The sequence below is a fragment of the Myxine glutinosa genome, chromosome 2, assembly GCF_964187855.1.
Source record: "Myxine glutinosa chromosome 2, kmMyxGlut1.1, whole genome shotgun sequence".
Lineage (NCBI taxonomy): Eukaryota > Metazoa > Chordata > Myxini > Myxiniformes > Myxinidae > Myxine > Myxine glutinosa.
This window is the reverse complement of record NC_136262.1, coordinates 42,554,268-42,573,588: the sequence shown is the minus strand read 5'-3', so window position 1 is coordinate 42,573,588 and position 19,321 is coordinate 42,554,268. Positions and strand designations below refer to the sequence as shown.

The 19,321-nt window shown below is 43.6% G+C and overlaps 1 protein-coding gene across 2 annotated transcripts in view; it reads right to left on the bottom strand.

Annotated features, from left to right (window-relative positions):
* Window positions 1-18,325, bottom strand: part of LOC137413651 (zinc finger transcription factor Trps1) — a 131,189-nt gene extending 112,864 nt beyond the window's left edge. For both annotated transcript variants that reach the window (XM_068099082.2, XM_078773224.1), the window contains exons 1-3: window positions 17,991-18,325; window positions 14,304-14,932; window positions 6,396-7,069 (exon numbers count right to left, since the gene is read on the bottom strand). In XM_068099082.2, the coding sequence (XP_067955183.1) occupies window positions 6,396-7,069; window positions 14,304-14,932; window positions 17,991-18,054 (1,367 nt within the window). In that variant the 5' untranslated portion in view covers window positions 18,055-18,325. The remainder of the gene's footprint in view (window positions 1-6,395; window positions 7,070-14,303; window positions 14,933-17,990) is intronic.
* Window positions 18,326-19,321: the final 996 nt, after the last annotated feature.

The window sequence follows — 19,321 nt, the reverse complement described above, 5'->3', positions numbered from 1 at the left end:
AGATAGACACTAGCAACGCAGAAAGCACAAGCAACCACGAATCACACCAGGTAAAGATCATCCAATTCTGTAACAAACATGGTAGAACAGAAGTCATCGCAGGCGACGTTTCATCTGTAACTGATGGACTTCCTCTCGGCTCAATTCTTTGACAACTCGGCCCGAAGAAGCCCACATCGTTTACAGATTGAATGTCGCCTCTGACTGTCTGTTACAAAAATGGCGTAGTCATACGAAGAACGATTCTTGGTAGGCCGTGACTTTTCAGAAGGACTAAATTATTTTCATCTTTTCAGGAGCGAAATAAATTGGTTATCACATCTTTTAAAAGGATCACCATAATCCTGTAATGATGTAATGATCTTGCCTGTGATGATGCATTACAGGCAAGACTAAAGATTTGGCCTGAAGTTCAACTGTTGATGGACAGCAGAAAGTTTGTATGCAACACATAACAGCATGCATTGGGCATGCAACACATAACATGCAACACAGCATGCAACACATAACAGCAAATACACGAATCACTTCCTATGAGCATGAAACTAATATTCAATCATTACATTTCCCTGTTCGTCACATGCCCATCACAATCATCTTGCAAGCACAGACCCCTCTTTCTCCCTATTCTGATGTACGATTCAACATTATTCTCATCTCTTATACCTCTCTCGATCTTCTCTGCATATATATATATATATATATATATATATATATATATATATATATATATATACGTACATACATATCAGTGGGATATGCTTACACAATGGAAGCAATAATGAACTGTGCTTCGTATGTACATAATAAATAGAAGCTTTATGATTATAGGCAAGCAACAACGACCTCCTTCCTGCAAGATATCAATTTAGGTTATATTTATTTACTTATTTATTTTACAAATGTATTTACGGTTTTTACTTTAGTTTTTATTGAGATTTTTATTTCACGGTCTATAGTTATAGAAATTACAATTTTAAATGCGAGATATTGATGAGGATTTTTTTTGTTTGTTTGCTTTTTTTCGTATGCATTTTGTTTGTTTTTATGTATACAATATCGAGGCTCGTGTAAGAGCTAACATTAATCACAAAAAAAATAAAAACGGACACATAAAACATAATAAAGGGAGCAGGAGACAACATGGGGAGAGAGAGGGAAGCACACAAGTACAACAGTAGAGACAGGGACATTGGGAGATCTGTGGGAGGGACAGGGCTTGGGGGAGGAGGCATGGGAAGGGGGGGAGGTGGGAGAGGTATAAAACGCATGGACACTGGTAGGACTTCCAGGAAAGAAGTCAGTATTTCAAAAAAGTGGATCTGGGGTGAATTAACGGGGGTAGAAAAGATCAAGATTTTGGATGGGGGAAGATAAGAGATGGTGGTGAACAGCTGTTTTGAAGACCTGGAGGGAGGAGTGGGATTGAAGAGAGTGAGGGAGTTTGTGCCAGAGGCAGGAGAAAAGAGGAATGAAAGAGTGAAGGTGAGCAGAGAGTCTTGATTTTGGCAGTTTCACCAGAAGAGGGTTGCTGGCAGATCTTGTCCGTCCTGTAGGAATATTTGGGGGACATGGCACAAACAGAGCTGGGGGAGCTCGGGCCAGAGAGGAGTCGGTAGAAGACAGAAAGACCACTAACCTGCCTGCGGTGAGTGAGTGAAAGGCCCTCGGATTTAGCTTCATCGCGAGAGATTCCAATGATTCTGAAAGCTTTGGTTTCTGCAGTGTGAAACCGAGCTAGGTGTGAGGCAGCAGCAACAGCCCAGAGGGGAGGGCAGTATTCCATTGAGCTGTGGATGAAAGCCTTGTATGTGGTGAGGAGCTCAGGTGTGCCAAGGAAAGACGTCGCACGATGAAGGATGCCCAGTCGGCGACTGGCTTTGGAGGCCAGCTTGGAATTGTGGTTTTCCCAGGAAAGATCATGGCGGATAGTGAGACCCAAAATCTTGAGTGACAGAACTTCTTGGTGAGGATTGTTGAGAAAATAGATGGGAGGGTTGTCCTCGTTTTGGATCTGGTGGTGAATGGTCATGTGCCGACATTTTCTCTTATCTCTTGGGTCCGGACTTTGTTGGTGAACGGTCACCGAAAAGTTCTCTCTCAGCATCGACATTTTATCTCTCTCGGCATCCAACTTTGTGCTTCCAACTTTGTGGCAATAGTTTGGGGAAGGCCCTTTCCTGTTTCAGCATGACAATGCCCCTGTGCACAAAGCAAAGTCCATACAGAAATGGTTTGTTGAGATCGGTGTGGAAGAACTTGACTGGCCTGCACAGAGCCCTGACCGCAACCCCATCGAACACCTTTGGGATGAATTGGAACGCCGACTGCGAGCCACACCCAACATATGTGCCCGACCTTACTAATTGCTCTTGTGGCTGAATGGAAGTAAATCCCCGCAGCAATGTTCCAACATCTAGTGGAAAGTCTTCCCAGAAGAGTGGAGGCTGTTATAGCAGCAATGGGGGGGGGGTGGGGGGGGGGACCAACTCCATATTATTGCCCATGATTTTGGAATGAGATGTTCGACGAGAACATACAGGTGTGATGTTCGGGTGTCCACATACTTTTGGCCATGTAGTGTATATATATGATACAGCACTAGCAAAAATCATTCACACTGAATGTTTAAAATGTAATCCAACTATGCTTTTGGAACACACCAGCTATAAAATGAGTCGTTCAAATGTCGTTTTTCTTATATTTCTCCATCTGTCTTTACTTGATTTCTAATCTTCTTTGTAAATCCTCCTTGGTTTTTTTATTTATTTATACCTTGCGTATAGTAAAGCTTTTTGTACTTTAGACACCCTTGCATACCTTCCGCACCATTCCATTATCCAGAGCTTTTTGCATATGCTTTGTATAAACAGTTTTTGTCTTGTTGTAAGAAGCCTGAGACAGAAAGCATTCTCCAAGACTGGTGTTGATATAAACTTGGGCAAATCCACATGAACATTACACATTATCTCTTTGAAGTAGTGATCCATATTAATGCTCTTTATGGATCTATATGCACTTCCTATGTTGATGCAATCATTTGAGCAGCGAACCATGATGATTGAACAATCTTTGCAGCACTTCTTCCTTCTCTCCAGCCCTCACAATGGTCAAATGAAAAAGCTCTTTCATATGGAGCATTTTGGAGGACCTTCTGCTGTCAAAGCAATCCTGGAAAATTCTACATCTTCGTATCGAAAAAGAAAATCAATTACAACAACGTTTGCAAGTGAATTTAGATCGCTACCTTGAGGCATTGCAGATTGGAGGGTACATGGATATTGGCAGAAATGTGTGGGTTTGATGGGCCTCCTCCTGCATTTAAACATCATTGTATCTACTTCAAAGTGCAGACAATGCATTTGTTCTCTGCTCTGTCCATTAAGTACTGATATACTTCAGGGCAAAGAATTTTGACAATGCATGGCAGAATTGAAATGGTGAGACAAGATGGGGAGAAACAAGACAAGGGAGGATGATAGGAGACAGAATGTAGATTATGAGGGAGTATGGGATCGCAGGAGGTAAGGAAGGAAGGGTTGGATTAGGTAGGTGTAATATTATGTGAATGCATTACCCTTTGTAGCTGAAGACGGCAATTCACACCCAGCATGTGAACACCTGGAGCGTGAAATTGTTTATAATATTAGATAGTAGCTGTGGCCTGCACAGGAACCACACACTAAGATAGCAAGCAGTGTAACCAGGTATAAAGGAATACCTGAGAGGACCAGACACCTTGCTAGCAACAGCTTGGGCAGGAATTTGTAATTTGTTCTCTGCATGAAAGACACCAGGGGAAACTTAAGGTCCATCAATTAATGCAAGCAGATAGGACACCCAGCTTTACATCCGGTAAACAGCACATGAGTTGATGCGTCGCCTTGCATGTGAAACACCAGGGTGACCGTTTATAGTTCAAACAGCAGGGATTGTGATGAAAGTAGTACACAGTAGAAAAACAGTACACAGTAGGGATTCAAACCCAGGTCTAAACAGCTCAAAGTTGAATGTGCATACCTCTAGGTATTCCTGATAGCCGAGGATGATAGGACTAAGGAGATGGTCGGGACATGTATGGAGCATATCAGGTTGGAGGGAGGATTGTGATGAAAATTCCACCAAATTTACCTATTAAGTACATGATTCACTGGACTCGTGAAATTTGCTTTTAATGCAAGTCGATAAAAGGGCTGGCAGGATGGCCTAGACTAGAGGTATACGCACACTTGCCTCTAAGCTGTCTAGTCTGGGGTTGAATCTCGGCCCAGCTAAGAACTGTCATTCTGGTATTTCACAGGCAGGGTGATTCATCGACATGTATGTGCCGTCCCTCGGTTGTTGTAACTTGGCAAAAATGTTGTTGCAATTGTTGTTTTAAACAGGCATCCCATCTGCTGGCATTAATTGGTGGACGTTAAAGATCCAAAGGGGTCATTCGTGAAGAGTAGGCGACCTATTGCTGGGTATCATGGCCAATTCTAAATTCCCGCCCTAACAGCTGAGTCGGACGTTTGGCCTGGCCACCCGGTTCGTGAAAGACTTGGCCCAAGCTTCCCCAGGCCAACCACACGAGGTTTTAGGTTTTATTTATTTATTTATTTTACAGACATGTTCCTGGTTCATACATAACGTTTCATGGAGATTTTTATTTCACAGTTTACAGTTATGGAAATTACAATTTTCAAATGCTGTATAATGATGGCTGGGGTTTTTTTTCGCAAGCGTTTATGTTTTTTTATGTAAATGTTCGTTTACGGACGCTTTCTGATGGTTCTGTGATTGTTCCCAGTGATCCAGCATCGATGGCCGTCGACACGCCAAATTTCAGCTTTTTACGACACCCGGAAGGTACCAATATCAGTGAGTCAGTGGTTTTACATATACCAGAGGTGGGAGTAACTGTAGCCGTTAAAGAAGAAGAAGAATGCAGGTTCATAAAGAAGTTGCTGAATAAATAATTTTTTAAGGAAATGCTAATTTATGTTTATAATCCTTAGTCAAAAAGTTTGAATATGAGCTCTGACAAAATGTCCTGTCCTATATTAGCCTCGAGCTATAGACTATTGCAATTGTTCTGTGCATCAATGGGTGTCTGCATGGAGATATACTATAATATTGATCCTTCATTCTCAGATCTACTGTAATCTATATACCACAGCAAGCATCTGCTACATTAAATGCTCAGTGTTGCTGCTCATGTTGCATTCCATTGTAGTTCGATATTCATGGATTACTACCCATACCATTACTACCATTACTACCATTACTACCCATACCCATTACTACCCATACCTATATTTATTTATGGATTTATGGATTTATGGATTACTATTTATGGATTTTAGCAGAAGTACCCGGCATTGCCGAGTGGGGAGGGGGGGGAGGAGGGGAGGGGAGAGGGGAGGGGGGAAGGGGAGGGGAGGAGGTGATGGGGTGAGGGGAGGAAGGGGGAGGGAGGGAGGAAGGGGAGGGGAGGCAGGAGAGGGGGGTTAGGGGGGAGGGGAAGGGGGAGGCAGGAGAGGAAGGGGGTTCATATATATGCTGGTGGGTGAATGGGGTGAATGTGGCATTCATCACGTTTCTGAGTTAACTGTGATGCCGAGCGGGAAGAAGAAGAAGCCGTACTACCAACTTCGTACACTTCCGAAATTGTTTGATTTATTTGTATTCAAATGTGTGTTGATTGTTTTGTATTTATTTATGCGAATGTGTACTTGTATATAACTGTCATTAATTTAAAAAAGCTGAGGCACTATCGAGCGATTTTTTTTTTTTTAACTCCAAAAAAAACGATCTTTTTTTTTTTTTTCCTTAAAACACTCCCAGGCACTCACTGATGAATCTCTGAAAGTTTGACGAAGATCCGTTCAGCCATCTATGAGAAAAATGGCGACACACAGACAGACAGACAGACACACACAGAGACAGACATCTCTCTTATATAGTAGATTCATTGACAATTGTCCTGTTGCCCATAAAAATTAATAACTTGGTTTAAAAAGAAAAACAAACCCAGCCACGTCCTGAAATAAATGGTGCTCATTCATCGACGAGATTACGACTCATCGCTATGATTATTATACATTGTACATTGCTATTTTAAACACAGGTGAATATACAATAATAACTTAAAAAGGTGAATATATACAGGTAACAATAAATAAATAAATGATTTTTTGGTGAGTACATAACTCTCCTCTCCAAAGTTGGATCTGCCAAAAACACTTTAAAAGTCACAAAACCTGATTTAGTTGCGTGACGATCGTTTGATTTGTCTTTTGTTTACAGGACGTGTTTTTTCACTTTTGAAGCACAAACCCCCCATATAAAGTCACAAAGTGAAAACAATAATTCTCAAGCAACACGTCACTGTACACGTGATGGGCACTCACCTGAAATGCAGCAACAAATCCTTCTCGGTGAGGCTCTTAAAGATGCACTTCCTGCATTCAAATCCCAATACACCGGTCTCCTGATCACCTTCCCGGTGCTGCCCGTTTGTTAGGGCCACTGGAGTCTTGGACACGCCTTCGGCGAAGCCGAGAGGTGCTTCGGCACCACCGGGTTTCATCGTCGATGAACCCCGTGCCTTGGAAAACGAGTCGCAGTCGTCATCCTTCCGTAGTCCGGCTTCGTCGGGACACGAGCTGACAGCAGTCGGCGAACCGCGACCGTTAGTCTGGGGCTCCTCTTTTACGAGTCCTTCTATGACATCGTTTGCAGACGCAGTGCCCGAAGAGCCATAATCCTCCGTCTTTAGTGTGAAAGAAGAGATGGAGGAAGTGCGAAACGCTTCACCATGTGCTATGACCTGCCCGTTAACAGGTAGCCTTTCAACTTTGTTGTTATCGCATCCCTTCATGGTATTCTCCACCTCCTTCCTGTCATCCTCGTGCAAAACACCGTGCAGTTTGTTAGCATGCGTGTTGAGGACATGCGACTCCAGATCCATGCGACAGCTCCCGATGTAGGTGAAGTTACAGAATTTGCATCTGAAATACTTGGTGTCTCCTCGGCAGTCAGGAGTTTTCCGACCGATTCCAACCAGTTTCCCTTTGAGGGTTACCTGTAAATGGGACAGAAAATAAAATGAAGCAATGAAAGACTCAATAAGACTCATTTATTCTTGGCCCATTGCCTTGCATGACTCACAGTCCGACCCTCATAAAACTTTTTTGTTGCATACATCGCCGGACTCTTCCCGGAGCGTCAGGGCAAATGAAGCAGGCAATAAGAAGAGAATACTGGGACACTTTGACATTTCTCTTCCCAGTTTTAACCTTCACCAAACATCATGAATACAAAAAATTTTTATTTTTTTTTGGCTTTATATCTCCCTAGGGCCTAGGAGGACAAATGAGTCGGTCTCAAGCAACATCATTTTAACCGCCCTGGCTGTTAGTCAGGTTCACGATGTTTTTTCGTTCAAAATCATGGTAGATTAGCAAACCTATGCATTTTTGGAAACGTTATTACATGGAAAATCTGAAAATCAATGTTTACATTTGCCAATTCCGACCAATTCGATTCGACCAATTTGACCAATTGGACCAATCGACCAATTCCATTCGACCAATTCGACCAATTCCATTCGACCATTCGACCAATCGCTTCGATCGACCATTCGACCAATTCGATCGATTCGATTCGATTCGATTCGATTCATCGAATTCGATTCGATCGACCATTCGACCAATTCGATTTGCCAATCAATTTGACCGACCTTTGCTTGTGTGGAACGGACTGTGAAAACGATGCGGACTATATTGTCGGATATGACACACAGGACGGTGATGACGAACTCTAAATGGCATATTCTGTAATCGTGTATGTTTGATGCCATTGACTGCCTGTGTATATTTTGTCATTGACTGCCTGTGTAGATGTGAGTTATACTGACTGCATGTGTATATATGATTTTGCTGACTGCCTGTGTATGTTTGGTGATATGAATTATTGTGACACATTTTGATGTTATTAACTGCCTGTACAAAATGATAACATGTATTTGATTATGCAACTTATCGCGAATATAAAGACAGTATTTTGCAATTCAAAACCTTTGATTCGTGTCTTACCATTCCCCATAGCACTAATTTGATACTTTCATTGGATTCCTTGTCCCTGAAAATATAGGTTTAGTATATTTTAAAAAGTTTTTAGGGTAATTAGAGGCAGAAATAGAACAAAATATGTATTTTACAGTGGCCATTTTGAAAATCCAAAATGGCCGCCATACAGGTATCTCTCCAAATGTAAACATTGATTTTTAGTTTCCTTATGCTATAACCTTTCCAAAAATGTATAGGTTTGCTAATCTACCATGATTTTGAACGAAATATAATTTATTGACATAGTGAACCTGACTATGTACCTAAATGAAAAATGAAACTTAATACAATGCTCAAAAGATAACAAGGAAGCTGAGACACAGAAAGAGATCATTGAGCCCCTTAATACCTGTGCCATATTCACATCCAGGCGCTTGCACTGACTGTAGGTGGAAGCGAATTTGACAAAGGAAGGTACCAGCAAACAATGACGTCATCTTTTTGAACTATATCATCTACGACTGAAGTGTAAAAGGGACAGCTGGATTTCCGTCCCCAATGAAAGGACGGCATGCTCTGAGTTGCAGCAGTATCTGCTGACATTGCATAAGAGCAGCAAATATTTTCTCAAAGGTAAAAACAAACGCTGATTTCTAAAATTAGGAGATCTGATCATGATCGAATTTTTCACATCCTATTATCAAATCGAAAAGAAATATGTGCTGACAGGATCGTTTGGAGGCACGCACATCACAGAGCTGTCTAACCTGGATTCAAATCACAATGCAACTACAAGCTGTTACCCTGGCGTTTCACATGCAAGGCGTCGATGTGTACACTACGCATTGCAAGGATGATAAGCTGGAGGACCCATCTGTCAACACTGGCCATTGGTGGATATTAATGATCCCACGGTGTCTTACACAAAGAGTAGATGAGTTATTGCAGACACGGTAAACAAGTTACAAATTCCTGCACAAATCAACTTCAGCCGAACGTCAAGCCTGGCCAGTTGGATCGTAAAAGACTTGGACCAAAGTGGTTTGCCAGGCGACCCCACACAAAAGGGGGAATTAAAGTTACAGTGGTAGTAGTAGTCGTAGTAGTAGTTTCCCATATGAAAATAACGTCCTCCCTCAAATCCTATCCCCACCAAAATAAAACGAAATATCTGCAATCATAAAGTGATCACCGAGGGTAAACCTCCAGGTCTTTAAAACAGCTGTTCACCACCATCTCTTATCTTCCCCCATCCAAAACCTTGATCTTTCTTACCCCCATTAAAACACCACAAATCCGCCACTTTCAATTAAACAACTTCTTTCCAGAAATTCCTAGAAGTGTTCATTTGCTTTATACCATGTACCCTTCCCTCCTCCCCCAGCCCTCTCCCTCCCACAGATCTACCGACGTCCCTGTTCTCTACTGTTGTTGTGCTTGTGTGCCTCCCTCTCTCTCTCCCCCTATTGTCTCTCTCTCTCCCTTCATTGTATGTTTTATGTGTCTGTGCATGTCATTTCATGTTCAATGTGTTAGCTCTTACAAAAGCCTAGATTCTGTATAAAAAATAAATAAATAAAAAATTCGAAGTTACCATTAAAACTGGGGACACCAATTGTAGAAACAAATCCTAAAACAGGTATATAAACGTCTCCCTATCCTATAGGGTTAATTATTGGAAAAAATATTTCACTGCACAGTCCAGACGTGGCCCATATTTAAGAGTTAAGACCTATTACAATGATCAATTTGGAAAAGCACAAATAACTGACTCAGCAAATTTCTCAATGTTAATTGCAGAGTTGCCCTCATGTACAATTGAAACAAAAATTCAAATTTTATGAACTGATGATTGTTAGATATAACTGTGATGTGAATTTTCTATGCACTTGCTTTTTTTTTGCCAAAAAATAAATAATGCATCCTCAAAGTGTAAATGCAACTGCAGCAAATTTCCCAGCAATGTCAGTGGAGACAGACCCATCTTGTCCATGATTGGCCAAAATGCATTGACATCACATGTGTTCCCAAGCCAATCGAAGTACACCAAACAAAAATGTGCCTGCCTCCAGGTAAATTAACTGAATCTCCAATTTCTGCTGAATTATGCATTTTTTTCCTGTATGTGGATGTAAAGTCTCAAGTATTATAAGCTTTCTATATTTGCTTTACTTTTCGCTTTGGATCACCTTATATGGCCTTCATAATTATATGTATTTTAAAATGGTGACAATTTGTACCACAACAGGTATCTATTCAAATATTTTGTGTTTGGGGATTTCTCCTGGATCAAGTAATCTGATTGGTAGGCAATTATGCCGATGTAACCGCGTCTTTTTAATTTTGACAGGTACTGTAAAGGAGCCTCCATGGTAGCAAGACTCATTCAAGAATATGAAGAGTCCAATTTAGCGCATATATATATATATATACACACACATACACACACACACACACACACACACACACACCATTATACAAACACACACACACACACACACACACACACACACATATATATATATACAAACACTGGTCAATGGTGGATATTAATGATCCCACTGTGTCTTACACAAAGAGTAGATGAGTTATTGCAGACACGGTAAAGAAGTTACAAATTCCGGTGTATGTATATGTATAAATTATATGATTTTTAAAATACAGACTTGGCATTTAATATGGAATTTTTTTTTTCTTGACTTGGGTTTACTTTCTGAACTCGGTATATCAATCTGGTGAGTTTCTTTTACGCTACGGTGATTTCTTTGTTAAAAGAACCATGTCACTGATTGTCTGTCGCAGCAAGAAGTCAATAACAGGATTATATCACAGGTGGCGTGACAAAATGTACGGACAGGTACATTTGACGATTGGCTTCACAATCGGGTATATAAGGGTTGTTACGTTCTGTATTAGTGGAAAACAACTGCTGCACGTCTACAAAAGTTATTGCCGCTTCCCCTGGAGATGTTCCGTCAACTCGACAATGCTGTTTGTCATTTAGTGGTGGCTTTACGAAATTCCGGCATGAAACAGCGTGCTATTGCTTGGCAGTATGGCATCACTCAAGGTCAGGTGTCAAATATCCTGAAAGGAAATGCTCAGAGGGGTGTCCCTACTCCAATACCGAGGTCAGGACGTCCCCTCAGAACCACAAGGAGGGATGATCGCCAGCTGCACCGGTTAGTCCACAATGGCCGTACCAAGTCAGCTAATCGGCTTAGGGCTGAGTGGCAGCAACTGACAAATGTGCCTGTATCCAGAAGGCTAGTCAACCAACGACTGGTTCAAGCAGGCTATCGTGCCAGGCGTCCCCCGAGAAAGCCACGTCTGACCAGACAACACCGCCAGCGCCGATTGCAGTGGGCCAGAGAGCACCGTCAATGGCAGCCAGGACACTGGAATCAGGTGATCTTCAGTGACGAGTCTAGATTTCTGGTCTATCGTCAAGATGGCCGTGTCCGAGTTCACAGACAAGTGCATGAAGCCAACAACGAAGATTGTATAGTGCCAAGAGTCCAACCTGGAGGTGGTGGGGTGACCGTTTGGGCTGCTTTTCATGCAGGGGGCAAAACTGACCTGGTTGTTCTGAATGGAAACCTGAACCAGTTCAAGTACAGGGCCATTCTGGAAGAAACATTGCTTCCATTTGCTCGTGCAGCCTTTCGAGGAAACTTTGTCTTCCAAGATGACAATGCACGGCCTCATCGTGCTCGCATGATCCAACACTTTCTTGCTGACCGTGGTGTAGAGCATATGGAGTGGCCTGCCATGTCCCCGGATATGAATCCGATAGAGAACTTGTGGGCAGAATTAACGCGTCAAATCGACAACTTGGACCAGCAGCCTGCCTCTGTGCGTGAATTGCAGCAGGCTATTGTAACTGCATGGCAAGCGATTCATGTCCAAACCTTGGCAAATCTCGTGAACAGCATGCCTCAACGTGTACGTGCTCTCCTGAATGCTCGTGGGGGTTACACGAAGTACTGAACTGTAATTTTACTGCCCGTAATCCCAGTCGTAATTTAACTTTTGTTTTTGTTAAAAAAAAATTTGGCTAATGTGCAAAATAAAGAGATACTTCTGGAAAACGCACAGAAGTTTAACACAGTACTGTCCATGAATTGAGTTCGATATCAGTTTACATCACTTTCAAGGATCAATTTATTTGCTTCGAAATGTCAAATGTGGTTTTTGTTTCTTTTAAAGGTCACATTAACAAAATCTAGAATAATTTCAACATAATTCCAATGAACTTTTGGTTCTAAGTCATCTTGAAAAGTAAGTTCACCCCCACAAAAAATTTTTTCCATATTAAATGCCAAGTCTGTATTTATATATACGTATATATATATATATATATATATATATATATATATATATATATATATATATATATATATATATATATATATATAAATAATACCTACGCAGGTTGTTCTAAATGACCAGGCTGTACACACTAATATAACCTCCATGCACTTTTAAGAAAAGAGGCATCATTAACGACTTGAGTGGATCAATACGTTTGTAATTTTATGATCCATTATTTAAAGTGCCTTCAGAAGGTATTCACATCCCTTGTGTTTTTCACATTTTGTTGTGTTCAGACTGAATTTAAAATGGATCAGAGATTTGTTTTCATTGATCTCCACATATTACCACATAATGACAAAGTAAAACTTTTTTTTTCAGAAAATTTTACAAAGTAATTAAAAATGAAAAGATGAAATGTCTTGAGTCAATTAGTATTCAACCCCTTTGCCATGACACGCCAAATTTAGCTCAGGTACATCTAATTTCCTTTGATCATCCTTGAGACGTCTCTATAACTTAATCGGAGTCCGCCTGGGGCCAATTCAATTGATTGGACATGATTTATAATAATAAAAAAAACTTTCTATATGAGGTCCCACAGGTGACAGTGCGTGTCAGAGCAGAAATGACAACATGAAGACCAAGGAACTGTCTGTAGAAGTCCAAATATATAATTATGAGGAAGATTTGATCTGGGGAAGGGTTTCAAACAATTTCTAAAGCGTTTAAAGTTCCCAAGAGCACAGTGAGCTCCATCATTCGGAAATGGAAAGAATATGGAACTATCCAGACTCTTCCTGGAGCTGACCGACCTACCAAACTGGGCAAGAAGGACCTTGGTCAGGGAGGTGACCAAAAACCCAATGACCACTCTGACAGAACTACACAGTTCCTTGGCTGAAATGGGAGAACCTGCCAGGAGGACAACAGTCTCTGCAGCACTTCACAAATCTGGGCTTTATGGGAGAGTGGCCAGACGGAAGCCACTCCTAAGAAAAAGGCACATGACAGCATGCCAGGAGTTTTCAAAAAGCACGTCAAAGACTGAGAGTGTAAGGCAAAAGATTATGTGGTCTGATGAGTCAAAAATTGTGAACTATTTGGCCTGAATGAAAAGCGCTACGTCTGGTGGAAACTGAACACAGCTCTTCACCCATCTAACACCATCGCTCTTGTGAAGCATGCTATGGGGATGCTTTTCAATGGCAGGGACTGACCGAGGGACTTGTAAGGATAGAGGGAACAATGAATGGAGCCAAATACAGGCAAATGCTTGAGGAGAATCTGCTTCAGTGTGCAACATAACTTGTGGTGACGATTTATGTTCCAACAGGACAATGACCTCAATCATACAGCCAAGGCAACACGAGAATGGCTTCAGAACAAGATGGTGAAAGTCCTTGAGTGGCTCAGCTAAAACCCAGACTTGAATCCCATTGATAATCTGTGGAAAGACTTGAAGATTGCTGTTTACGGACGCTCCCCATTCAACTTGACAGAGCTTGAGCAAAGCTGCAAGGATGGGAGAAACTCCCCAAATCTGGATGTGCAAAGCTGATGCATACATAACCAAGAAGACTCAAAACTGTAATTGGTGCCAAATGTGCTTCAGCGAAGTATTTATTGATTCAGGGGGTTGAATACCTCTGTAACTTAGACATTTCTGTATTTCGCTTTTTAAATATTTTGTAAACTTTTGGCAAAAAAAAACAAAAAACACTTTGACATTATGTTGTATTGTGTGTAGATCAGTTACACAAAATCTCAATTTAAACCATTTTTAATTCATGTTGTAACACAACAAAATGTAGGAAAGTCAAGGGGTGTGAATACTTTCTGGAGGCACTGTAGCTTAGCTCAGCCGACAATGGAGATGTACAGTAAATTGCCCTGACCGTGTCCTGCAGGCCTCAAATTAGAAGTTGTACATACCTGCACATCGTAAGTACCATTGGATATAACGGGTCGCTGTACAATCACATCCTGGATCATCGCCTTGAGGCGCTCGACATTGCTGCAGAGCTGCAGCAGTTCGTGTGACTCGGGGTGATGCAGCGCACGGTGAAGTGCTACGATCTTGCCGTCAAGCTCAGAGTCCTGCCGCCGCCTGTTGTGCATTCCCAGGTGGTACTTGCGAAAGTGCTTTACCAGATCGCTGGGGTCGTTGCCATAATAACTGTATCCACAGACGCTGCACGTAAAGTCCTGCAGCTCTGGAGCCGAGGTCAGACCATCGTCCGACCCCTCGTGAATCGGACCTTCGAGGTTTCCGTCTCCACCCGTCTCCTGCTCTCCTGACGTAGGGCTATCTCCGAGTCGAGGAAGCTCACGACAGTTTTCAGGGAAGCACTCCAGCGTGGAAGCGTCTCCACTCCGACGTGCATCTCCCTCTCCGTCTTCACAACAGCCGACGGAGTCGAGAGCGCCTGGCTCAGAGCCGAGCCGAGGAAGCGTCGTTTGGTCCGTTTCCACCACTTGCGACAGATTGCCAGCGGTCTGGTTTTCAGGCCCCGGAGACGAGGTCACGTTCCTGAGAGGGAGAGTCTTCTTCCGTACCATGTCTGTGCCCACACAAAGCGAAAGGGATGGTTGATGCATCATGGGGAACCAATCGGATTGCACTCTTCACAATTTATGAAAGTCAAACTTGTGTCGAAGACCAAAAAAAAAAAGCTAATTTATTTTGATCTTCGCCCAATTGTCTGTGGTTTTCTCCGCCTCTCGTCATCCTCGTTGTTCTAACAGTCAGGTGTTCGATGCTTGTGAGCACTTGAAGTGATTTACCTCTCGATCTTTAACACTCACCTAGACACGTGTTTGTGTCACAACTACTCATAAGTTATAGATACCGATGTGCATGGCAATAATAAAGAAGAAGAAGAAAAAAGTACGGTACAAACCTGGCCAAGCACACACACACACACACACACACACACACACACACACACACACACACACACACACACTCACACACATGTATGTGCACACATTCATACACACACACATACATACATACGTGTACACTCTCATACATACACACATATAGGAGTACACTCTCATACATACACACACATACATGTACGTGTACACTCTCATACATACACACACATACACATGCACGAGTACACTCACATACATGCACACACACAAACACACACACACACATACATACATACGTGTACACTCTCATACATACACACATATAGGAGTACACTCTCATACATACACACATACACATGCACGAGTACACTCTCATACATGCACACACACAAACACACACACACACACGAGTACACTCTCATAGACACACACATACACACACACACACATACGGGTACACTCTCATAGACACACACACACACACACACACACACACACACACACACACACACATATACGAGTACACTCTCATAGACACACACACACACACACACACACACACACACACACACACACACACACACACACACACATACGAGTACACTCTCATAGACACACACACACACACACACACACACACATACGAGTACACTCTCATAGACACACACACACACACACACACACACACACATACGAGTACACTCTCATAGACACACACACACACACACACACACACACACACACACACACACATGATGCACCTGGCGGTAAAAGAGTGAAATAAATATTGTAATAATAAGGAAATTCCACGAGCAAACAAATCGGAAGCCTCTGTAAATAACACTGGGGGGAGAACCAGCAAATATCACGTGACCGCTATATTTAGTACAAAAGGAAATGCTCAGTTCAAAAACGCCGCCACAAACCGGAGGCGAAGAAACCCCAAAGATTTAAACGCCTGGGCCAGATCGGAATTGAAGACAATCATTAAAACAGTCTGTATATCAAACGGTCGATCCCTTTACCCCCCACAATACAGACCCCCAACCCCCCTCGCAGCCCCCCCCCCCCTATCCAAGCCATCCCGAAACTGGAGACCTTGGCTTGATGAAAGAGCGTTATCGTATAAACACATGCTCGCTGAATTAAGCCTTGTACTGACTTCACGACGAAGGAATGAGCTTTACACACGCGGGCGGAAGCGGTCTCGCCGGCGCGGACAAGCCGAGCGTACAGACGGACGGGGACACGTCAAAACCTGCGTTATACGGATACCTGCGCTATGCGGACATTTTGCTTTCATTAACAAGATGTTTTTCATTAAACACACGGAATAATGCAAACCATTCGAACGTACAACAACGTGCAGGTTTAACTGACGACCGACTTGAAAAGGTTTCCGGCAACGTTCGAACTTTTTCCCACGGTAGAGGGGGAGGGGAGGAGGAGGCAAAGGGTGGGTAAAGGGGGAAAGGGGGAAGGGGTTTAGGGGAGGCGGTGGGGAAGGGGGAGGGAGGGGGTAATGAGAGGAGGTCTCACATGTGCGAAATGAAAGAATTAAGAAATAAAATAAAATAAAAATTAATAAAAACATCCCGCAGCATCAATGCTTGGATTGTATGAACAACACAAAATGAGGCAAATTAAATGGCGAAATAAATAAAGAAATAAATACAGCCTGTTCTAATACAATTGTGATGGTGGAAAGGATGAAAGGGGGTGGGGAGACTGGGGGAAGTGGAGGGGCCCAGTGATGGAAGTGAGCCACGTGTGTATGTGTACATACATACCGGATTAACACATGCATTACACAAACATATACAGGGTACCTTTACACACATATACAGGGTACCTATGCACACACATATATATATATACATACATACATACATACATACATACATACATACATACATACATACATATACACACATAAGGCTGGCAGGATGGCTTTGAGGTATCGGTATGCACACATTTGCCTCTGAGCTGTCTCGCCTGGATTCGAATCTCATCCCAGCTATAAACTGTCATCCTGGTACTTCGCAGGCATAGGGATGCATCAATGTGTGCACCATTCCTCAGGACAGTAAGCCGGTTGTCCCCTCTGCTAACTTTACTTGGGAGGGTGTTGGAGATCCCACGGCACCCTTCATGAAAAGTAGTGGAGTTATCGCCGGCACGCTTGCTAAATTCCTGGTTTCTACCTGGACTATGAGCAGCAATTGTGCTCCGGTATTCTTGGACGTTCCTGACACCTTGCTGGTGGTTGTGCTTTCTGGGCAGAAGTTTCTGCAGTACAAACAAATGAACCAGGTAGTTGACACCTGTCTCATGTGAACGGTCTTCTTGGAATATAAACGGCAACCAATTCATATATATACAGTATATATATATATGTACAAACACAAACACAATCGCGTTCCACCTTCTTGTTTAGACATCCCCCACTCTCCCTCCCCCCCCCCCCTCTCTCCCCAAGTTGGTGTTGTCTCTCTTCCCCCTCGTCCCATTTTCTCCATCCGAGGGTTCTCAACCCCTCTTTTTCCGGCACCCGGGGAGTGGCCCCGCTCCGCGCCTAGTCTTGATCTCCCCCCCAAGCACCCCCACCTCTTCTCTTCCCTGCCTGGGCCTGCTTGGGAGGACAGTCACGTCCGAATGGACGCGTTCTCACGGCCGCCGGGCTAGGCGCGCAAAGACCACGAGAGCTCGGACGCGGCGCCCGGCGCGCGCGACCCTCACCTGCGTGCGACGCGTCCTCGCCGCGGATGGTCCGCTTGCGATGCGCGGCCGGGGCACACGCCATATATAGATCTGCAGATAGATGGGCCGACAGCCTAGGTGCGAGCCGTGCGTGCGGCCGAGAGATCGACTCCCGCGTTTGTGCACATAGACGCGCTAAACATCTATATATCCGGAGCTATGTGTGTCGAAGATAACGCGGTGTTGATCATAGGCCCAAAGTCTTTGCCGGGTGATCTTCACACTCGCGACTCGGATCCCGTTCGCCTCTCGCCGCCCTGCGACTGGCGGAGGGGCCTTTATCAGTAGGGCTTATCGCTGCCCGCTCCGCTACGTCAGCCTGTCGGGGAGGTGTGCGCCGAGGAAGGAGGGGAGGGGACGAGAGGAGGAGGAGGAAGAGGAGGGGAGAGTGCGAGCAAGCTTTGCCTTCAAAGTGAGCTCTGGAAATGTGGACCATTTAGCCTGAAATCTTCGGCTCCTGCTCCTCTATGGTTCCCACCACGAAGATCACGAGTTCCACCACCCAACCCCTTTCCATCCTAGAAAAAGCACAAACGCCGGTCGCTGCACGGCTTTCAAAACGACCATCGATGGAAGTAGGGCCGACGTTGTATTTTTAAAGCACGTGACAAAGACCCCTTTGAGTGGTGGACTATACCGGCATACATCCCAGCATCAAGATCCTTCGGCCGTTGGTGAAACTCGGTGCAGTTTGTGACACAGAGGCCGAACTATATCATAACCTAGTGGAAAGTTGAAAGAGGAGGGGATTGTGACTGAGGAATGTCGAGAGAAATTTCCCGATACGCCATTACGGTATCACCGCTTCGACCACAATCCGCGCTTTCAGAAAAACCTTTTTTGAAAAGTTGTGCCTCATGCCGTCTGCGGTCATTTGCGGAAAAACAGGCACACCCATAATACGACTACTTTGGATCTCCGCATGCGCTTGACGACAATCTCCGCATGCGCTCTCCATTTTTGAGAAGTTTTCAAAAAGAAAAAGCAATCCCCACTAAAACTGGGTACCACAACAAGGCAAAAGGGAACACGTTTTTCCGCACTCGCCCAACAGCTGTTCCAAGTGACCCAGGGAGTGACGCGAGGGCGTGGAACAATTCAAGATAAGGTTGTCATTGTGTTTGCATGATGACAGGGGAATGCTCCCTATTGTTGCGTTACCCGGCCTAGTATTAGATGGTTATGGTTCCTTATTTGACGTTACCATTCTGTGAACGCGCACACGCTGGACCGAGCAGAGACATCCGTTCACCCCTTCGTGTTTGTTTGTCACACACGGAGCTACTTTCAGGCACCACGTGTGATTGTGA